Raw genomic sequence first — 19,039 nt, 5'->3', positions numbered from 1 at the left:
TCTATTATGCTTCCAATGCCTTTTCTGCTCATTCTTTGCTATGAAGCATGAAGAGGAATAAACCTCCATTCAGCTACCTAACCCTCATGACTTTGTTGCTTCCCCAAGCTTCAACCTTATCCACCTCCAAATCAAAACCCATGAATCTTCCAACCAAACTCGCTCTCAACACCATCATCCTTTCCTCCATCCTCCTAACTCTCCTTAGGTCAACTCGTATCATCTCCATTATCCTCCAACCACCCTTATAACACCATATAATAGACTCTAGATCTTTCAACCACCCCACTACCACCTTAGAATCTCCTTCAATCATTAAATTCTCCACACTAAACTCATTTCCAATTTGGATTCCTTGTATGGCAGCGGGCGATTCAGCCCTAAGAGAATCTCCTACTCCTACCGTCCTGGGAACAATGTTGTAACATTTCCATCATTATCTCTCACGAAAAGGAAATGTTTTAGCATTAGTATTGATACAATCTCATATGTAAATCCATTTAGACTGCAAATATGCAATAAAATAATGATACAAAACATTTAGTTTACAATCTTTGTTTAGAAAATATAGGAAAGGAAGGCTGGATAGGCTAGGATTTAGAGTAAGCCTTTGTTTATCAGCAAAAGAGTGCAGCCCTGACTATTCAGTGAGTCCCTTGTTTGTAACAACTCCATACCAGCACACCACTGATCGGAGGAAAACTTAAGAGAACACCTACACCCTTCTTTTATTATATGCATTATTTCTCTTTATATATCAACCAACAATGTAGTACAAAAAATGCTTAAAGCAATTAGCACCAATGTATCCAAATAAAAACATATTAATACTATTTTAAATAATTATATACAAATATAAACAAATAAAATACTGCACCATGAATATCAACTAGTTAGTGAAGTGGTCAGTATGACCCTTGATTGACTAGTAGGTTGAGTTGGCACTCTGATAATACTGATATAAAATTATTACTATTACTTGTAAGATTTCCTGGAAGGTAAATTACTGATCTCTAGTGAAGCATCTAGGCATTGAAAGCACTGCTATGGAAATCCCTGACAGAGAACTTTTCATCAGGCACAGGACACCTGAAAAGGCTAAGATGGCATCTGTTGCTTACATGGAAGATTCCCAAGAAGCAGCTCTAGTTTAGTCATATACAAGAGCCTACTCCAATTAAATGACACATGGGCATAGTTGTACTCATACACAAATGGATACCTACTAAGGTTTCCTGATCAGTTGAATTTTGAGGATAAAAAAAACCCTAAGTGGGCTAAATGCATTTGTAATCATGAATTCATACTGCAGAAGAGCACCTTGCTATTAAGGTGCCTCTAGCTGACAAGATCACAATAGTTACATTAAAATTGCAGAAAATATATGCTATGCTGCACAAATTGAACTTCTTAAACTGTTCAACTCAAAAATTAATTTTTTAACATCCAAACTCTTCTCCAAAATACAGATGATAAGGTATGAGTAGATATTCGTACATATTAACAGAGGGGAAATTAGAAAAAAAAAGGAAAGGAACCTCCCCTCACCCCATAAAAAGGCTATTATGAAAAAAGAAACAAAGTCAATACCAACTTAATCTGAATGTGGGGAAAAGATGGGTAAAAGAAAAAGTACAAGATTAGATGGGAAACTCTGACCTCTTGTAAGGATCATGCAGATAAAATATTTTGAATTTCTTTGTTTGCCACATGTGTACTTCAAATATAGTTGCTTGTATTTTTCAATAAAGGGTTTAAAAATTGAAGAAACCAAAAATACCCATATCCCTTTCAAAGCTGTTGCTGAGATTCAATAAGCAATGCATTGAGCATGATGTGAATTGCAGCTTCATAAACAACTCCATCATAATGCATTCCATCAACAGTACACAGAGCCCCACAGTTCCTGCTCAAAGACTGGATATCCAGAAGCAGGAGTGGACCGCCAGACTGCCGCAAAAGTTTACTTTCATAGAGTTCACTATTATAAGCATCATACATCACACTGCTCATCTTCTCCCTCTTCTCCTCTGTATTTAACATTGAGCTTACCAGAGTTGGCATTCCAAGCCAAAACATATGGGGTGATCGGATGGAAATAGAACCTGTAACAGGCCCATCCATTCCAAAATCTGGAGAAATAGGCAAAAGCGAGACCAACGATCTCCTCATCAATCTTAGAGAAACACCATAATCCATTGCATCCGTGATGTGTAACATATGCCACAGACCAGACCCCATTACCAATACATCAGGATACTGCCGATTATGCTTAAATTCCATAAGCAATTCAGTCAGATTCCTAGTGTAAGGTGCCCAAATAAAATCCAATCTCACTCCAATTCCTTTAATCAAGGCTTTATAGTCACTGTGTCGTTTAAACAGGTCACCTCTGATAGATTCCATCTCCTCCGGATCCAAAACTAAATTCAGCAACGACAGAACAACCAGTCGTGCTTGTGAGTCCCCAGCTACAACAATCCAGGACCCATTAAGCAGATCCGAGGCATCAGAACGACCCAATTTTTGAAACCCACAAGCAGTTACAGGCGTAGACTGGGCCCAACTCCATGATTCTTCATAATTCGAAGAGTTTGAAGAGAATTCACTAACCCTAACCGGTTGTACATCCCAAACAATCTCATGAAGAAAAGAAACACAGGAATCTCGATTCTCTAGCACAACAGAAGCTGACAAAGAAGAAACCAGATCGGAAATCGAAGGGAAGTAAGGTGTGAGATGAACACCTACCGCAAGGGTGATGAAGAGAGCTCCACTGAAGAAGAGCATCTTGTTGCGACTGAGATGCCACCCCGCCATTCCCATTGGAACAAAGAGGACGATAGACGCCGCCAAGACGCCGAATTGGAGGGCGCCCAGCATTCCTCTGGTTCTCAGATCGCAGACAACCGCTTCATACTCAACAATTACAAACAGAATCAGAGAACACAACTACATCGAACCACGGATCAGATTCTGCCATACCGTGGATCTATTGGGATGTCTTGGATAGAATTAAGCTGATCTCTTCTCTTTTTGTTAAAGTATTCTTATATAAACAGGAGATGTAATGGAGCAGCGAGTAGTTCAGATGGCTAAAGGAATTTCTTCTCAGTTTGTTTGGTGGAGAGTGCTGCCAGTGTCGCCTTTGTATAAGAATCCTGAGGCTTAAGCCTCAAGTTCAGTGAGGCGCACACCTAATGTAAATATAAATAGTTTGTAAAAATGAAAATGAAATGAGAAATATATGATAAGATTGTTGGTGTTAAGGTTGCGTTTGGATAAGTTTCAGGGCATGTGCTTTTTAAAGCACAAAAACACAGCTCCATTTTTAGGGTCTGTTTGAGATTCCTGCAAGCAAAAACTCATCATGCATTCTGAAGAGACATGGGATCCAGCTGCACATTGGGAACATCTCCATATGAATTTGTTAGAAATCTAGACTCCCATTTTGGAGGGGGCTTTAGTGCTTTACCGTTGATTGAACTGCTTGGAAAGTTGAATTCTCAGCTAAATATAAGAAATTTTGAGCTTTTTGGGTTTTTCAACGAATATAGCTTCTTCATTACTTTCCATGTGGAGTCTATCCTACAACACTAAAAGCGGCTATATAAAAGCGCTCCCAAACAAGAACTTAGGCTTTGAAGCAGGGTACCCCCGCGTTGCATTTCAGGGGCTGATAAGAATACAAGAACGCATTAAATAGGCAGTTTTAGGCCTTGTTTGATGAATAAGTACTTGTTAAAAGAAGTACTTGTTTCGTAAGTATTTCTTAGTTAACAACCCTTAAGGCTATTTGGTAACTCACTTTTCAAATCACTTATTATGTTTTTAAGCACTTATTGGGGTGGGAATGTTTGGTAAGCTACTTTCCCCATTAGTGCTTATATTTACACAAACGACAATTTTAACCCTCACTTCACTCATACATATATACAATGCTTTTCACCTGTTATATTATACATTTCAACTAAGAGCCCACATGGACCTCCACGTAGGCTGCCATGTTGATCTAAATAATAATAATAATAATAATAATTATAAATAATAATAATAACTAATATTAACAAATAACGAATAATATTGATAATAACAAAATACTACTAGAAAGTGCTTTTACTACACATATTTCACAAATTACTTCCACAAAGCACTTTTAAGGTGTAGTTCACACAAAATACTTCCAGAAAGTATCTTCAAGGTGCAATTTACACAAAATACTTTCAAAAAGTGCTTTTAAAGTGCAATTTTCACAAAATACTTCTAGAAAGTGTTTTTAAGGCGACACACAATACTTCCAAAAAGTACTTTTAAGGCGCAGTTTACACAAAATACTTATAGGAAATACTTTTAAGGCGCAGTTTACATAAAATACTTCCAGAAAATACTTTTAAGGCGCAATTTTCACAAAATACTTTTAGAAAGTACTTTTAAGGCGTACTTTTCACAAAATACTTCTAGAAAGCATTTTTAAGGCATGATTTACACAAAATACTTCTAGGAAGTGCTTTTAAGGTGCAATTTACACAAAATACTTCCAAAAAGTACTTTTAAGGTGCAATTTTCATAAAATACTTCTAGAAAGTACTTTTAAGGTGCAGTTTTCACAAAATACTTTCAAAAAGTATTTTTAAGGCATAATTTTCACAAAATACTTCTAGAAAGTACTTTTAAGGTGCAATTTTCACAAAATACTTCTAGAAAGCACTTTCAAGACAATTTTCACATAATACTTCCAAAAAGTGCTTTCGAGGCATAGTTTTCACAAAATACTTATAGAAGATGTAATTAAAGATCAGTTTTCACAAACAAATTCCCTGTCCATATTTGTTTAATGTGCCCTAAAGTAACATAAAAGTGCGAACATTTGTAAAATTGCATATCATTTGGAGATGTACAATATGCCCAATGTAATAACTTCAACTAGTAAAACACACATGGATGTCCCATACACATAGGTTAATTTGGATGCATCATTCCAACTAGACGGCCTAGCAGTTGAAGAATCATGAAAAGTTATAAAATGGCTAAATTGACAATCTACTTCGTATATTTTATATGAGCAGAACACTGCACCATTGTACCGATGGACCTGCAAGTTGCATTCGGCCCAGGTATCGTATATAGCTGGGCGACGACCAATGAACACTATGTGGTATTTCTTACCAGCCATTAATGAACTGTAATGAGAGAATATATACTATCAACTATAGGGTGTCTCTGTCCTAGTTGTCCCGGATGAAGTTGTGTATTGCCATGCAAGCCACAACTATCAACTGTTGTGTCTTTAATGGATAACATGGCATACACTTCAGAATAGGGAATCAAGCATTTAACACATCGAAACTTCTCTCAATGACACTTCTCAATGAGGCATGGACATTATTGAAGTACTCTTCCTTTGTTGTAGGTTGTCCTCCCCTTTGAAAACCAAGCAAGTGGTATCGTGTATTATGGCACGATGCCATGTAGCCAGCAGTGTTGGGGTACGCAAAATCAACAACATAATACTTACCTAAGAATAATAAAGAGAATATGAATATATTTTTACACTTCATATAATACACAACAAGTTGTAATGTATGCAACCATACCTCACGGTGGATGTGGGAAATTATATTTTGGATTATGCACAGCTTCAGCAAATATGTGATAGTCATGTGTGGTTCCCTCCCATCCAGCAAGAACAAATGCAAACCACATGTTGAAATCACATGCGACCATTACATTTTGTGTGCAAGGCCCTTTTCTATGCCGGTACAGTGTTTGCTTATCAGTAGGGACCCATGCTGATATATGTGTCCCATCAATAGCTCCTATGCAATTCTACAAAAAAAAAAAAAAAAACAATAGCTTTCAGTATTAGTTATTTATGATGTAGTTTTAAAATGGGCTCATAGTATAAGAATGCTACCTTGAAATATGGCAAGTATTTTGGATTCTAGCGGATGTGTGGAGGGACAATGTCAAAGTTGGGAGGGCATATTATTAACAATGAGAGCTTGACTATCGCCATCAGCATGTCATTGAAAAAGTGACTAATTGTCTCGCCGGAATGTTGGAACTGCTCTTGCATCATCCGATTCCTCTCATTATGTCCAACAATATGAAGGAAAATGGCTAGTTGTTCCTCCATTGAAATATCTCGATTGTTTGCAATGATGCCACGTTCTTTCAGAGTATTGCACAGTCGTATAAATACATCTTTGTCCATACGACAAAGTTCATACAATCGGTCATCGTGCCCTTCAAGGAGAGACCTTGTGTACACTGCTCCCGTATAGTCCATGGTGTGTTTGGGTTCTTTGTGAACCCAAGTATCATAATAAAACTCACTCACCATAGAGACAACATTCACAATGCACTCATGCTCATCATCAGTATCCATCACCCCATTGTAAGAGAAGCTACTATCGGAATCAGACTGTGTATCTGATACTACCTCAGTCTTCGTTTCAATTTCCTTATCAATAGCCATCTCTTAAACTATCATGCAATTTAGTAAAGACAAACAAAATTAATAATCAATGAATGAAGACATAAATGCAAAAAAAATAAAAAACACACATTTAATTAACATTAAAATATAAATCAAGTCCAACAATAATAATCCTACGAAATACTAGTCAAAATGAAGAGTACTCAAGTTCTCCAGTCTATGTGACAAAAATAAACTTAAACACAAATTGATGCAAACAAGTTTCACACACTATTGGGACGCTCATACAACTCTTGAATCATCTTCAGTCGTAAGGCAGGAGACCCGATTGCAATAGACAAGTCACGGAATTCACCTTTCATGAATTGGAGACTAGCAAACATGAATAAAGGACTCCCCTCCTCAATCTCAGGGATCTCTTTTAGGAGGTTAAAGCATCATTCCAAGAACCTAGTCTCTTGTCCTGGCCAATTTTATGGGTAATTGATAGCTCAAATGCAGATGCAATTCTGTCCATACACTTGCCAATTTGCATAGCACCCAATGTCTTCTTTTTCCTGGTAGAGTTGCTACTCTCCCTTATGTCTCCACTGACAACTTTATATGAGTGAGTGCTTGTTGGGATCCTTCTAGCATCCTGCATTGTTTCAGATGCAGACATGGGTGTCTCTGGTTCATGTAATAATTCCTCATCCATCTGGTCATCATCTAGAGTCGGTCAGGTTAAGGGCACCACCTCTGGTAGTGTACCCTCATTTGGTGCCCAACTATTGTAGCCGTGGGCAATTGTGCCACCAAATATGATGTCCAAATCTGCCGCACGGGGAAGACCCTTGTATCTAAATTGAGCCGCATAAGGGTATGTCTATCACACAGGTACAAAACTATGTAAGGTTCTACATAACAAAATGATTAACCTACATGTTTATTATGTTAAAAATGCTAAATTACACCATACCTTTAGATAGTCATTCCAAAAGTCATCTCCAGCAGTGAATGTTTCATTCACTGGATCCCAACTCGATTCGGTAAAAGTTGACGGTTTATGGAATATCTTCCACTCATTATTTACTGCATCCCAATGGTTCTTCATTTGTTTCTGGGTGTAGTTTTTCCCCATTATTCTATTGAAATCTTGAATCACATTTGCCCATCCTTGTCTATCCAATGTGGTATTGGTTTGGTAGTCGGCAATGCCTTGTTGCAAGCATACATCCACCCAAGTTTTATGCAGTTCAGGAGTCCACGTAGCTTGAGAACTCCCCCCATTTCTCCCTTGACTACTAGCCACAATAATAATATACCTGAATCCAAGTATATGAATTATGTTAGTATCGACAAGTATGTGAATTTGTTTATTCTTATTCAAATCAAGTTTTGAATTCAGGCTTGTGCATGGAATAGGCTTGGACTAGCATTTGCTTGGCCTTTATGGCCAAGGTAGATTTGGACTTGGGTTTGAGATGAGCTTGGGCCTAAGGTGGGCTTCTAGGCCCAATGATTGCTTTCAATGGCACTCTTGTAATTAGTAAAAAATTGAATGTGACAAATAATGACATTCTTGTAATTAGTAAATAACTTAAAGTGACAAATAATGATATTCTTGTAATTAGCAAATGCTCATGAACATCCACATGCACCATTGGTGCCAAAACAACAAAGTATTTCATGTAAGCTCATAGAGCCCTCACATGCTGAGATTCCATTTGAAGCAAAATGAATGCTCTTTCCATACCCATTTTACTTATAAAACTTTTATTGAACACTTAAAAAATGCTTCTTTTGGCTCAAGATTTCTTTTCACAGCCTAAAAGGTTAAAAGCAAAAACTTATCCAAATAGAATCTTACTTAATCACCAATCAAATCAGCACACCTAAAAGTCTCTTTTAGTATATCTTTCAAATGCAAAAATATTTCTTCATTTCTTTCTTATTCTTAATTATCAAATAAAAAAAGTTTTGATCCTTGGATTTGGATGCAATACTCCACATCTCACTTCTCACTCTACCACATCTATGTATGCTCGTACTAGTTGACACCTATGCGATGCACGGGCTTTGTGAGAAGAAATTGAAATTGAAGGAATTTTATGATTTAAATCTTTTAATCAATTTTAGATTTTTTATTCATTGATTTTAATAACTAACAAGGTCATTTAGGAAATTGCATTACAAATTAAATATGAGAGGCTTTTTGTAGATGGTAAACTATAGTAGGGGTTTAAGTAATTTAGAAGGACTCACTTGACTAAAAAACATGGGTGTTCAGGAAACTAGCCTAATATACAATTGCCTCTCAACTGTATAGGTGAAGAAGAAGCCTTAAGTAATTGTGCGGCGAACATAATGAATTGCACATTGAACTACAACCATGTTAGGCTAACGAGGAGCAGAAACAAACTAACCTACAACATGAACATCATGATAGATATCAAGCTGAGTCATAATTAAATAAATAAAAGATCCCACAATTTGCCGATATAAAGTGGTATTAAGAAGTAAGGAGCCATTTGATTTAGACTAATTAACATTCAACTTTAAGGGAGTATTAACATGCTTATCATTTGTAATCTTGGCCAATTTGACAAGACTAGCGACATTTTTGCTAATAGACAAAATACCCCTAATCACTACATTGAACTTCTAAACCCAAGAAGTCCTTTATGTTAAGTGAATTATGATGAAGGTGTTTACCCTATGTGCTTTTATGATAACTAACTCATTGAGAGTACTAATGGTGTGACTAAGATTGTCATTATCTCAAGTAATTTTCCTTAAGCCTCAATTGTGTAAAAGGAAGGCTGCTACCAAATATGAATATTGAAAATTCTACTTGATTAGTTGCTTGAGATTCATGATATCATCACCATCATCAATTCTCTTCAGTGTGGATGCTCTAAGAAAAATCAAGCTTGACAAGGTTATTACAAGAACTAAATGATTTGGAGTTGCTCAAATGGCTATTTGTTATAACAACTCATTAAGGAGGAAAACTACATAAACTTATGCTCAAATGTATTGGTCTTTTAGGATCTTGATGTAATAGTTGTTTAAAATGCAATCTTTATCAACAATATTGAACATAGGTTAGGCAATTTTAGAGACTAATGGTTAGAATAGATTTGGTTTCTAAGCTTTTGTGGATTTAAATAAGAGACCACAATCTTAAGATTTCAGTTTGAAAGACAAATGAAGAAATTCCAAACCATAGGATGAACAATTCCAAGATTTCTAAGTGTTGGGTTATTTGAAATACATGTCTTGCCAAGACTATGAGACATAATTGGCTACCCTAAAAGGCATAGTCAACTAACTGGATAGTTGAGGCATAAAAATGTTTTGCTTGAGATAGTCAACTATTAAAAAATGCATAGTCAACTAACCCAAGAAAACTAAGTTCAAATTGATATCAATCAATTGATTGAAGAAACCAACTTACTACTAGAAGTGGAAAAAAAGATTATTTCCTCTATATCGTAGTTGACTAGTAATAAATTTGGCAATCAACAACTTCAAAGCATTTAGTGCCATTTGAAGGCGTAAACAACTATTGCCATATTTGGAAAGCCTTCTATCATATTGGAGCAAATTTGAATCATTTCTAAGAAAGTAAAAACCCCTCAAATGGGTAGAAAATGACTTATTGCTTTTTATCCCTCTACAAATAGATGTGTTTAATTTGATTCAAAGCAAGAAAGAAAAATCAAGAGAAAAAACAACCTGTGTTGTCCTTGTATATAATGTATAATTATTTTTTATAGAGAGAAAGTTAGCAAGAATCATTGTTTTGAAAGGATTCTTAAGCGTTAATAGTTTTAGAGGTAAAAAAAGTTTAAAGGCCTTTGACCTTGTATAGTCTCATCTATTTGTAGCAAATCCCTTCACTAGGTTGAGCATCTTGAGAAAACTCTTGCAATTGATTAGTTTGAACTTTGTATTGATATATCTACCTACTTAGAGGTCTCTTGCTATACATGCATTATCTTGTGTGCAGGTAAGTGTTTAATTTTAAACACTTTTAAGGTCTTGTTAGCACCAAGAAAAAAGCCCAACTACAAGGTATTGTAGGCACCTATAAGCCCTATTGCATTGTTGGCTCCCACAAGTCTTACTGGTTAGATATTACAGGCATTTGTAAGTCATGCTAGAAAAGGTATTGCAAGACCTGGGAGTTTTTCTAGTTGTAAAGGCTTTGCTAGCACCCATAAAGTCCAACTACTTAGTGGAAATCCTCAGGGTTGGCCTGAGGTAGAAGATATAGGTAGGGGTTTCTATCAAATCTCTATATTTGCTTTGTCTTTCTTTATCTTGCTTCAAGTTTTTGTAGTTTACATGCTACTAATCCTACTTACATCTCTTGATAACCGTTGTAAAACTTGACATCTATTTTTTTGCTTTTTTAACCTTAATATATACTTTTCCATAAAATTGTTTCACTTTCTATGTTTTTTACAATTTATGTTTGTAGCTGAAATGTATACCTCTATTTAATTTTTTATCATTTTGTATATTTTTTTGCAATTTATGTTGTTTTATATGAATATGTTTTATTTTCTGTTTTTTTTTTAGTTGGATATCACTTTCTATGTTTTTTACAATTTATGTTTGTAGCTGAAATGTATACCTCTATTTAATTTTTTATCATTGTGTATGTTTTTTTTTTTTGCAATTTATGTTGTTTTATATGAAATATGTTTTATTTTCTGATTTTTTTTAGTTGGATATATATTTTTAGAATTATATCATTTTGAGGTATTTTCGTTCTTTGAAATGTATACATTTTCTTTTTTTATGTTTTTTAGTTGAAATATATTATTTTCTGATTTTTGGTGCACCATATGTTTTTCTAGTTTTCATTGATGTCTATGTTGGTCAATTTCAGGTATATAGGTTGGCCCAACCCAATTTTATCTCAAAGCTTGTTTTCCTAAATTATGATTGGTTTGGATATGTGGGTTTACACAACTCGATACCATGTACAATAATGATAAGGAAAAAAAATTGATTTGCAAGGACATGGGTTGACCCCTACTATTTAGAAATTGACTTAAAGTACCCCCAACTTTATGACAATTGACTAAATCTTTCTACCGTTAGCTCCATTAATGAAAAGGTGGAAAAAGACTATTTTATCTATCATTCTTCTTTAAATTTTCAAATTGAAGCATTTGAAAAATTTTAAATTAACTAATTTCGATTTTACTCTCCATTATTCTTCGAATTTTCAAATATGCAAACCCAATCTCTAAGTCCTAACTCTCACTTTTCTCTCCATCTCCATACTTTGTTGCATTGAATGAAAGTTACAAACATATATTTCAAATTTCCAAACTGAATCTCTATGTCTCAACTCTTGTTGTCTCACTCCATTTTCGTGCTTTGTTGCAACAAATGAAAGCTAGACATAGATTTGAGACTCTAGACAAAGGTTTTTTCTTATTTGTTCTTTTACTTGTTTTCTATATTTCCTTATTTTATATATCTCTTTGTAGCTAAGCCACTCTCCAATAGCTATTAATGGTTTTTTTGTGGGAACAAAATATCTTTTCTTAGCAAATAGTCAATGAGATATGTCCCTAGAGGAAGCTTTATCTCATCCCAACTTCCTAGTAATAAGAAGCTATTGGGCAATAATTGGATGTAGGTTTTAGTTTAAACATATGAGCTAATATTAAAACCTCATTATTCCAAGCTTCAAAGTTATTGGTCCATAATGAACTCTAATAGAAAGACACCTTATTGACCTCCAAAATAGAAAGTGGAATCTGAACCTCATTGGTAATGTCTTTTGCCATTGCAGATGGGTATCCTCAAAATAAAATTTCCATAAAAACTTTCGGAGAAGTACGGACAGGCCCAATGCAGATTTCTGATTTCCATTGCAGATCTATAAACATTCAAAATGTCAAAAACCCCCACTCTACACATATCAATCCCAAGATGGCACTGACCCAAACTATACTTTGGGCCTAAAAATTCTGACCTTGTGCTGAATCATCATTCCCCCTAAAAACTTTGGATTAGGACTAGCTTGACAAACTTTTATGGGGTCCTAATCATAAAGAAAACTTCATTGTGGAGCATGGTTTTGAAAACCAAACCGGAAATTAAACCACTTTGACCACTAGTTTCTAGGCCAAATGGTCTGACCATTTGGTCTAAAGTTTGCTATGGGACCTGGAACCATGACTGATTCTCAGGTCAACCAGTCCAATCATCCGGTCTGGTTTGGTTTTCAAAACCCTGTTGTAGAGTCTATGTATAAGGTAACCAAGGATGCTTTTAACAAGTTAAAATATGATCAGGTTGTTCGGCTAGGATGATCCTTGTCCCCTTAAAATTGAAAGATTTTCAGCATTGAAGTGTCTGATCATTTGAAAGAAACTTATGTGAACAAAGAAATATGATAATTTTATTCTTCAAAATTGAAAAAATGAGGTCATGGTAAAAAAGCTGCAATGCCCACTTTTTGGGATTTCTATTGTTGGCTGAATTTTAGATATATAATTGGTTGAGTTCATCCAAATCCTTATTAAGAGTTTGATTGTTGCTAATAAATGAGCTCACAACAAACCCAAGTACGAGGATCTTGAATCACCTTTTCTATGTTGATTTTCTTTTTTCTTTTCTAGGTAAGAAAACATGGTTGATTTTTGTAGGAAAAAGCTCCTATAGGTGAAAGGTGCTCCCATGAACGAGATGGGTGAAAGGTGCTCCCATGGTTTTTCAAGGTTCTAAATACCAGCGTATCGACTTGTGCTGGTGCTTTTTTTATGTTGTATTTATTTTTTTTTTTCAAAATTGGTTCAGAGGGGTCGATTTAAGTCCCGACTACCCTCTGAACCATGGTCTAACCCGATACAACCCCTGTAGGGGTGTATCGGGAAGCTCCCGGAATGACACATATCGGCTGATACGGGCTGATACATATCGATACTTTGAACCTTGTAATAGGAGGTTTTAGACAGATGCATGCTTGTAGGACAAAAGAAAGCAAATATGACAAAACAATAGTGTAGTGTGTTTGTTTGGCAAGGTCTTGATTTACAAGAAGATGAATACCTATGGAATCGTTAAATCGATTAGAGAAGCAAGAATGACAATGAAGTGGTGTTTTTGATTAATGATTGTCCGTATGATAGCCTTTCAAAGAAAAGATGACATTAGAAATACTCTCAAGTGGCAAACCTGGAAGATGTGAGGTTATTTATCCACTTTTATAGGAAAGTGGTCACCAAATGTCCAATCCCTAGAATTAAGTTGACCTTTTCTTAATTAGATCAACATTTGGCTCCAAATAATATTTGTATTTATAAGAAAAATGGCAAAATCTATGGTGCATGAACTAAACTAAGAACTAAAAAACTTATAACAATGATGAAGCGATATGTAAGAATTGAATCTTTAACATTATTGAAGTCTTTAATGGTAAATACACCTTGTGAAACATGAACCAATGAAAAGTAAATAGACTATGACTTTTTTAACATGATTGGTTGAAATTTTGATTTAACATACAACAAATATTCGAAATAAGCCTTTGAATTCTTAGGAAATCTCTTTATTGAGGATCAAGCTACTTCCATTACTTGCATTCATTAGGAAGTTAACACAACATCAAGCTAATGTGGTGGGTCTAGAATCCAGATTCTGAACATATCATGATGTCCATATTCAGATGATAGGTTCGTACTTTGTTGTGATCAAATTGAGGCCAGTCATCCAAAGGAATACGGTGCAACATGTGTCAGAGGGTGGGATGGTGGACAAGACTTGAGTTAGTCTATTGACGACGCATTAATGGTGGATACTGACCTCACTCGACACACAAACTGGAAAGACTAGTGAAGAATGGTCTTGTCCTAAGGGTCAGGTCTCTCCGAGGGCAAAAGCCAACCCAAAACTCATGGAAGCAAACTCTCCACTATAGACAGACCAAACTAGATCACCCTCTTTTGGCCCCTGGTCCCAACCAACCTCTTAGATTTTGCCACGTAGCTCCTACTAAGATTTGATTCCCACATACTTGAGATGGGATTTGGAACATGATCCATTAATCAGTCCCATGAATGGTTATCGTCTATCACCCAATAATTAGGCTGATAGAGACACTAATTTATGGTCAAAGTACTAGCCTAATATAATGGTACAATCCTATGCAAGGATTAAAATATCAATATTCTCGGTACCCAGTATTTGTGTGTGTCATATAGTTGATACTCATTCTTATTATTTTAATTTTTATTTTGTAATGATCGACAAGTTGGGGAAGAGGACTAGACCTGTTCGTGGTTATAGGCTCACGGGCTTAAATTCGGGCCAAAAAGCTCGACTCCCAATAAATTCGAGCCGGGCTTGGGTTTTATCAAAATAGCCTGACCCAAACCCGGCTCGACCCGACCTAATATTAGACTTAAAGTGAGTAATGTGATTATGTTCATTTGAATAAATTTTTTGATTTAAGAATGTAAAACTGTGTTTTAAAATATAAAAGAAAGGGGAAAAAAACCATCTTGTAGGCCCGTTGTTCATTTAAATAGGAAAAAAAACTATTTAAATTTTTAATTCTAATTTGAATAGGGAAAATTGTTTTTTTTATTAGGTCAGACTTTGGGCTTTTTATCAGGGCCGGGCCTGGGCCCAAGTTATAGGCCCATTGGTCAGGCTGGGCTCGGGCTCGGGCTCGGGCCTAGCATATTTCCCTTAATGACAAGTGAAAGCCCAACCCAGCCCATGAATAGGTCTAAAGATGACTAACACCTTTTAAATGTTTCAAAAACATGTATTGGTGTAGCCAAGTGCATCTAGGTACATTGGTACAGATTCGATAAGCCATGTATTGGTATTTTAATCCTTGATCCTATGAGGGAATGAGGTTGACAATTTTCCCATCACATTAATGTCCTACTTAGGAATTTCCTCTAGAAGAACCATTAGAGGGATTATGCATGAGAAATTGAGAATGCTCATATGAAGCATATATGGGATAAATTCCATGTCCCGTCCCCCATTGTATAAGCAACTGAAGCAAATACCCATCTATATCGTTTAAACCATGGATGAGAGACTGGAATTGAAATAACCCAAATTAATGCTATACAACTATCTAAATCCGAGCTAGAATTTGAATTAATAGAAAACAGATTGTCAATGAATTTGCAATAAGAAAAATGTCCAGACATCAAATTGCAAGAGATGATTTCCTGATTATCATGATATTAGTATTTGAGAACCATAATTTTTGTTATACTAGCAACTACAAAATAAGCTAATGAAATTTATGGGAGACACTGAACAAAGTTACTATTTGTGTTGTTCCACATTGCCTTCAGAATGATACTCCTTCTAATGCAAACAAAGGATTGGTAGTTGGAAGGGAGGCAAATTACTGGGGGACCAAAATGTTGTAATCTTCAAGACATCCTATTTCCTGTCTGTGCGAAAAAAGGGTCATTATCGAATGTTGGTCCTAACTATCTGGGGTCTTGGGAGTAGACCGAATATGGTCCTAACATTTGAAAATTTTTTCTCAAAGTGGCTGCTCTCTTCCTGTCTAGGCAAAAGATAAAATATAATTCTATTGGAAAGACATTTCTTGGACAAAGGATGCTCATAATTTGCATCCATTTATTCCAGATGGTCCCAATATCTCTTGAATCACCATCGAATCTAGAAGGTCTTCAAAGGATGTGGCTGGTAGAGACAGTCTATGGCATGTAATAACTTTCTCCTTGGTCCTACTGCATTTGCACCCATATCCTTGAGCTTGTTCATGGTTAGATTTACTAACTGAAATTTATCAATATTCCTACTCTGGAATATTTGTATGAACTGCCCCAATCCCAGTGATACAAGCCATCTGCTCAACCCACCAGCTATTGCTAGTTTTCTTTCAAGTCTCAAGGCCCGCATCCTATGATTTTGCAACACACCCCCATCGAGGCAATTGACTGATCCATGAGAAAATGTGGCCCTAGTTGGACAAATCTGCAGAGGAAGGCATGGATCCATAGTAGGTTTTGGGCCTCTTAACAACCCAACTATTTTTGACGATCTATGTGCACTTTGCACTTGCTTGTCACAAATAAGATCTAAAGATGGTGGCTGCTGCATGGTTTCTCCAGCACACTGATTTGGACATTCTGAAACTGTTCTAATGGTGGGCTCTGGTAACTTCTCTTTTATAGGATTTAACTTTGTGGCAAGAGTTCCTCTGTTCATCTGAACATTCACTTTTGGTACCAAGGACAAAGACTTCTTTTCATCCATTGGACAATTTTGAGTATGGGTCTCAGTTGGGACCACTAGTCTGCTTTTAACTGTCCCCTTGGAGTTGACTTGTTTCTTTCTCTGATTCTCATATGCAAATCTGATGGGTGTTGGTAAAGGAGGAACCAGAATGGTAATTCTTTGTTTCTTAACAATCACCCAACTATCTTCATCAAAAAAGTCACTTTCTGCCCCAGTGTTGTCTTCATTTTTGGATACTGCAATCAACTCTCTTCTTTTAGCTTTCACCATTGGGAAAAAAACCTGTTTAATATTTAACAAATATTAGAATGAAACACTCCACTTCTATCAATACATTTTAGAATAAAAATTGAAGTCCAAACTTCATAATCAATTGATCAAAATTAATGAATTGATAAGCCTAAGAGGTTTTCAAGAGAAAAAAAAAAGAAATAGCACATAATGGTCCTACTCAAACAATTTTTATTATGTAGGGAAAATTTGCTAACCTGTAGGGTTTTATCATACTAATTTCAATGCAAAAAAAAAAAGAATAATAGTATAATACATGTGTTAATGGGAAATCAGGAAAAAAATCATCTCTCTTAGGCCATTTAGATGGTGTATACATGGGAATGTCCAACTAGTTAGTGGAAATCCTCAGGGTTGGCCTGAGGTAGAAGATATAAGCAGTGGTTTCTACCAAATCTCTATATTTTCTTTGTCCTTCTTTATCTTGCTTCAAGTTTTCGTAGTTTAAATGCTACTAATCCTACTTACATCTCCTGATAACCGTCATAAAACTTGACATCTGATTTTTTTTTTCTTTTTTAGCCTTAATATATACTTTTCCTTTAATTTTTTTTTATCACTTCCTATGTTTTTTTATAATTTATGTTTGTAGCTGAAATGTATACCTTTATTTAATATTTTATCATTATGTATGTTTTTTGCAAGTTATGTTTTTTATAATGAAATATGTATTATTTTCTGATTTTTAGTTGTATATATATATTTATATTTTTTATCATCTTTATGCCTTTTCGTTCTTTGAAATGTATACATTTTTCATTTTCTATGTTTTTTAGTTGGAATATATATTATTTTTTTAATTTTTTGGTGAATCATATGTTTTTTTTTTTAATTTTTATCGATGTCTATGCTCGTAAATTTCAGGTATATAGGTTGGCCCAACCCAATTTTATCTCAAAGTGGTGGTTTGTTTTCTTAAATTATGGTTGGTTTGAATATGTGGGTTTACACAACCCTGGTCTACCATGTGCAATAATGAGAAGGAAAATTTTGATTTTTAAGGACATGGGTTGACCCCTACTATTTAGAAACTGACTTAAAGTACCCCTAACTTTCTAACAATTGACAAAATCCTCCTACCGTTAGCTCCATTAATGGAAAGGTAGAAATATACTATTTTACCTATCATTCTTCTTTAAATTTTCAAATTAAAGCATTTGAAAAATTTTAAATTAACCAATTTTTACTTTACTCTCCAATATTCTTCAAATTTTGAAATCTGCAAACCCAATCTCTAAGTCCCAACTCTCACTTTTCTCTCCCTCCATACTTTGTTGCATTGAATGAAAGCTACAAATAGATATTTCAAAATTCCAAACCGAATATCTATGTCTCAACTCTTGCTTTCTCTCTCCATTTTCGTGCTTTGTTGCAACAAATGAAAGCTAGACATAGATTTTAGACTCTAGACAAAGGTTTTTTCTTATTTGTTCTTTTACTTGTTTTCTATATTTCCTTATTTTATATATCTCTTTGTAGCTAAGCCACTCTCCAATAGCTATTAATGGTTTTTTGTGGGAACAAAATATCTTTTCTTAGCAAATAGTCAATGAGATATGCCCCTAGAGGAAGCTTTATCTCATCCCAACTTCCTAGTAATAAGAATTGGCCTATTGGATGTGCAAAAGTATTCCATAGGTAAAGAAAGTGCTCAAGTGTCATGGTTATTGGGCAATAATTGGATCTAGGTTTTAGTTTAAACATATGAGCTAATATAAAACCTCATTATTCCAAGCTTCAAAGTTATTGGTCCAAAACCAAATGCAAATGAACACTAATCAGAAATACACCTTATTGACCTCCAAAATAGAAAGTGGAATTTGACCCTTGGTAATCTCTTCAGCCATTGCAGATGGGTATCCTCAAAATAAATTTTCCATAGAAACTTTGGATCATGACAAGCTTGACAAACTTTTATGGGGTCTTAATCAAAAAGGAAACTTCATTGTAGAGCATGGTTTTGAAAACCAAACCGGAAATTCAACAACTTATGACCATTGATTTTTGGGTCAAATGGTCTGACCGTTTGGTCTAAAGTATGCTACGGGCCGGACCTGG

The 19,039-nt window shown here is 35.3% G+C and overlaps 1 protein-coding gene and 1 non-coding gene across 2 annotated transcripts in view; both read right to left on the bottom strand.

Annotated features, from left to right (window-relative positions):
- Positions 1-1,390: 1,390 nt before the first annotated feature.
- On the bottom strand, positions 1,391-3,233 carry LOC104601483 (Pmr5/Cas1p GDSL/SGNH-like acyl-esterase family protein). The gene has a single exon (XM_010264827.3). It carries the CDS (start codon positions 2,881-2,883, stop codon positions 1,792-1,794), a length of 1,092 nt encoding a protein of 363 aa, XP_010263129.1. The 5' UTR covers positions 2,884-3,233; the 3' UTR covers positions 1,391-1,791.
- A 1,783-nt stretch (positions 3,234-5,016) lies between these two features.
- LOC104601481 (uncharacterized) overlaps positions 5,017-19,039 on the bottom strand; it is a 64,958-nt gene continuing 50,935 nt past the window's right edge. The window contains exons 4-7 of the transcript XR_002022889.2: positions 7,398-16,972; positions 5,915-7,304; positions 5,595-5,826; positions 5,017-5,515 (exon numbers count right to left, since the gene is read on the bottom strand). This is a non-coding gene — a transcript (uncharacterized LOC104601481). The remainder of the gene's footprint in view (positions 5,516-5,594; positions 5,827-5,914; positions 7,305-7,397; positions 16,973-19,039) is intronic.

Source organism: Nelumbo nucifera, chromosome 2, assembly GCF_055504915.1.
Source record: "Nelumbo nucifera cultivar China Antique chromosome 2, China Antique-T2T, whole genome shotgun sequence".
Classification (NCBI taxonomy): domain Eukaryota; kingdom Viridiplantae; phylum Streptophyta; class Magnoliopsida; order Proteales; family Nelumbonaceae; genus Nelumbo; species Nelumbo nucifera.
This window is presented reverse-complemented; position numbering and strand designations above follow the sequence as displayed.

Coding starts and splice junctions, on each gene's coding strand:
- LOC104601483 (XM_010264827.3), bottom strand. CDS start 2,883: ATGCTGGGCGCCCTCCAATTCGGCGTCTTGGCGGCGTCTATCGTCCTC.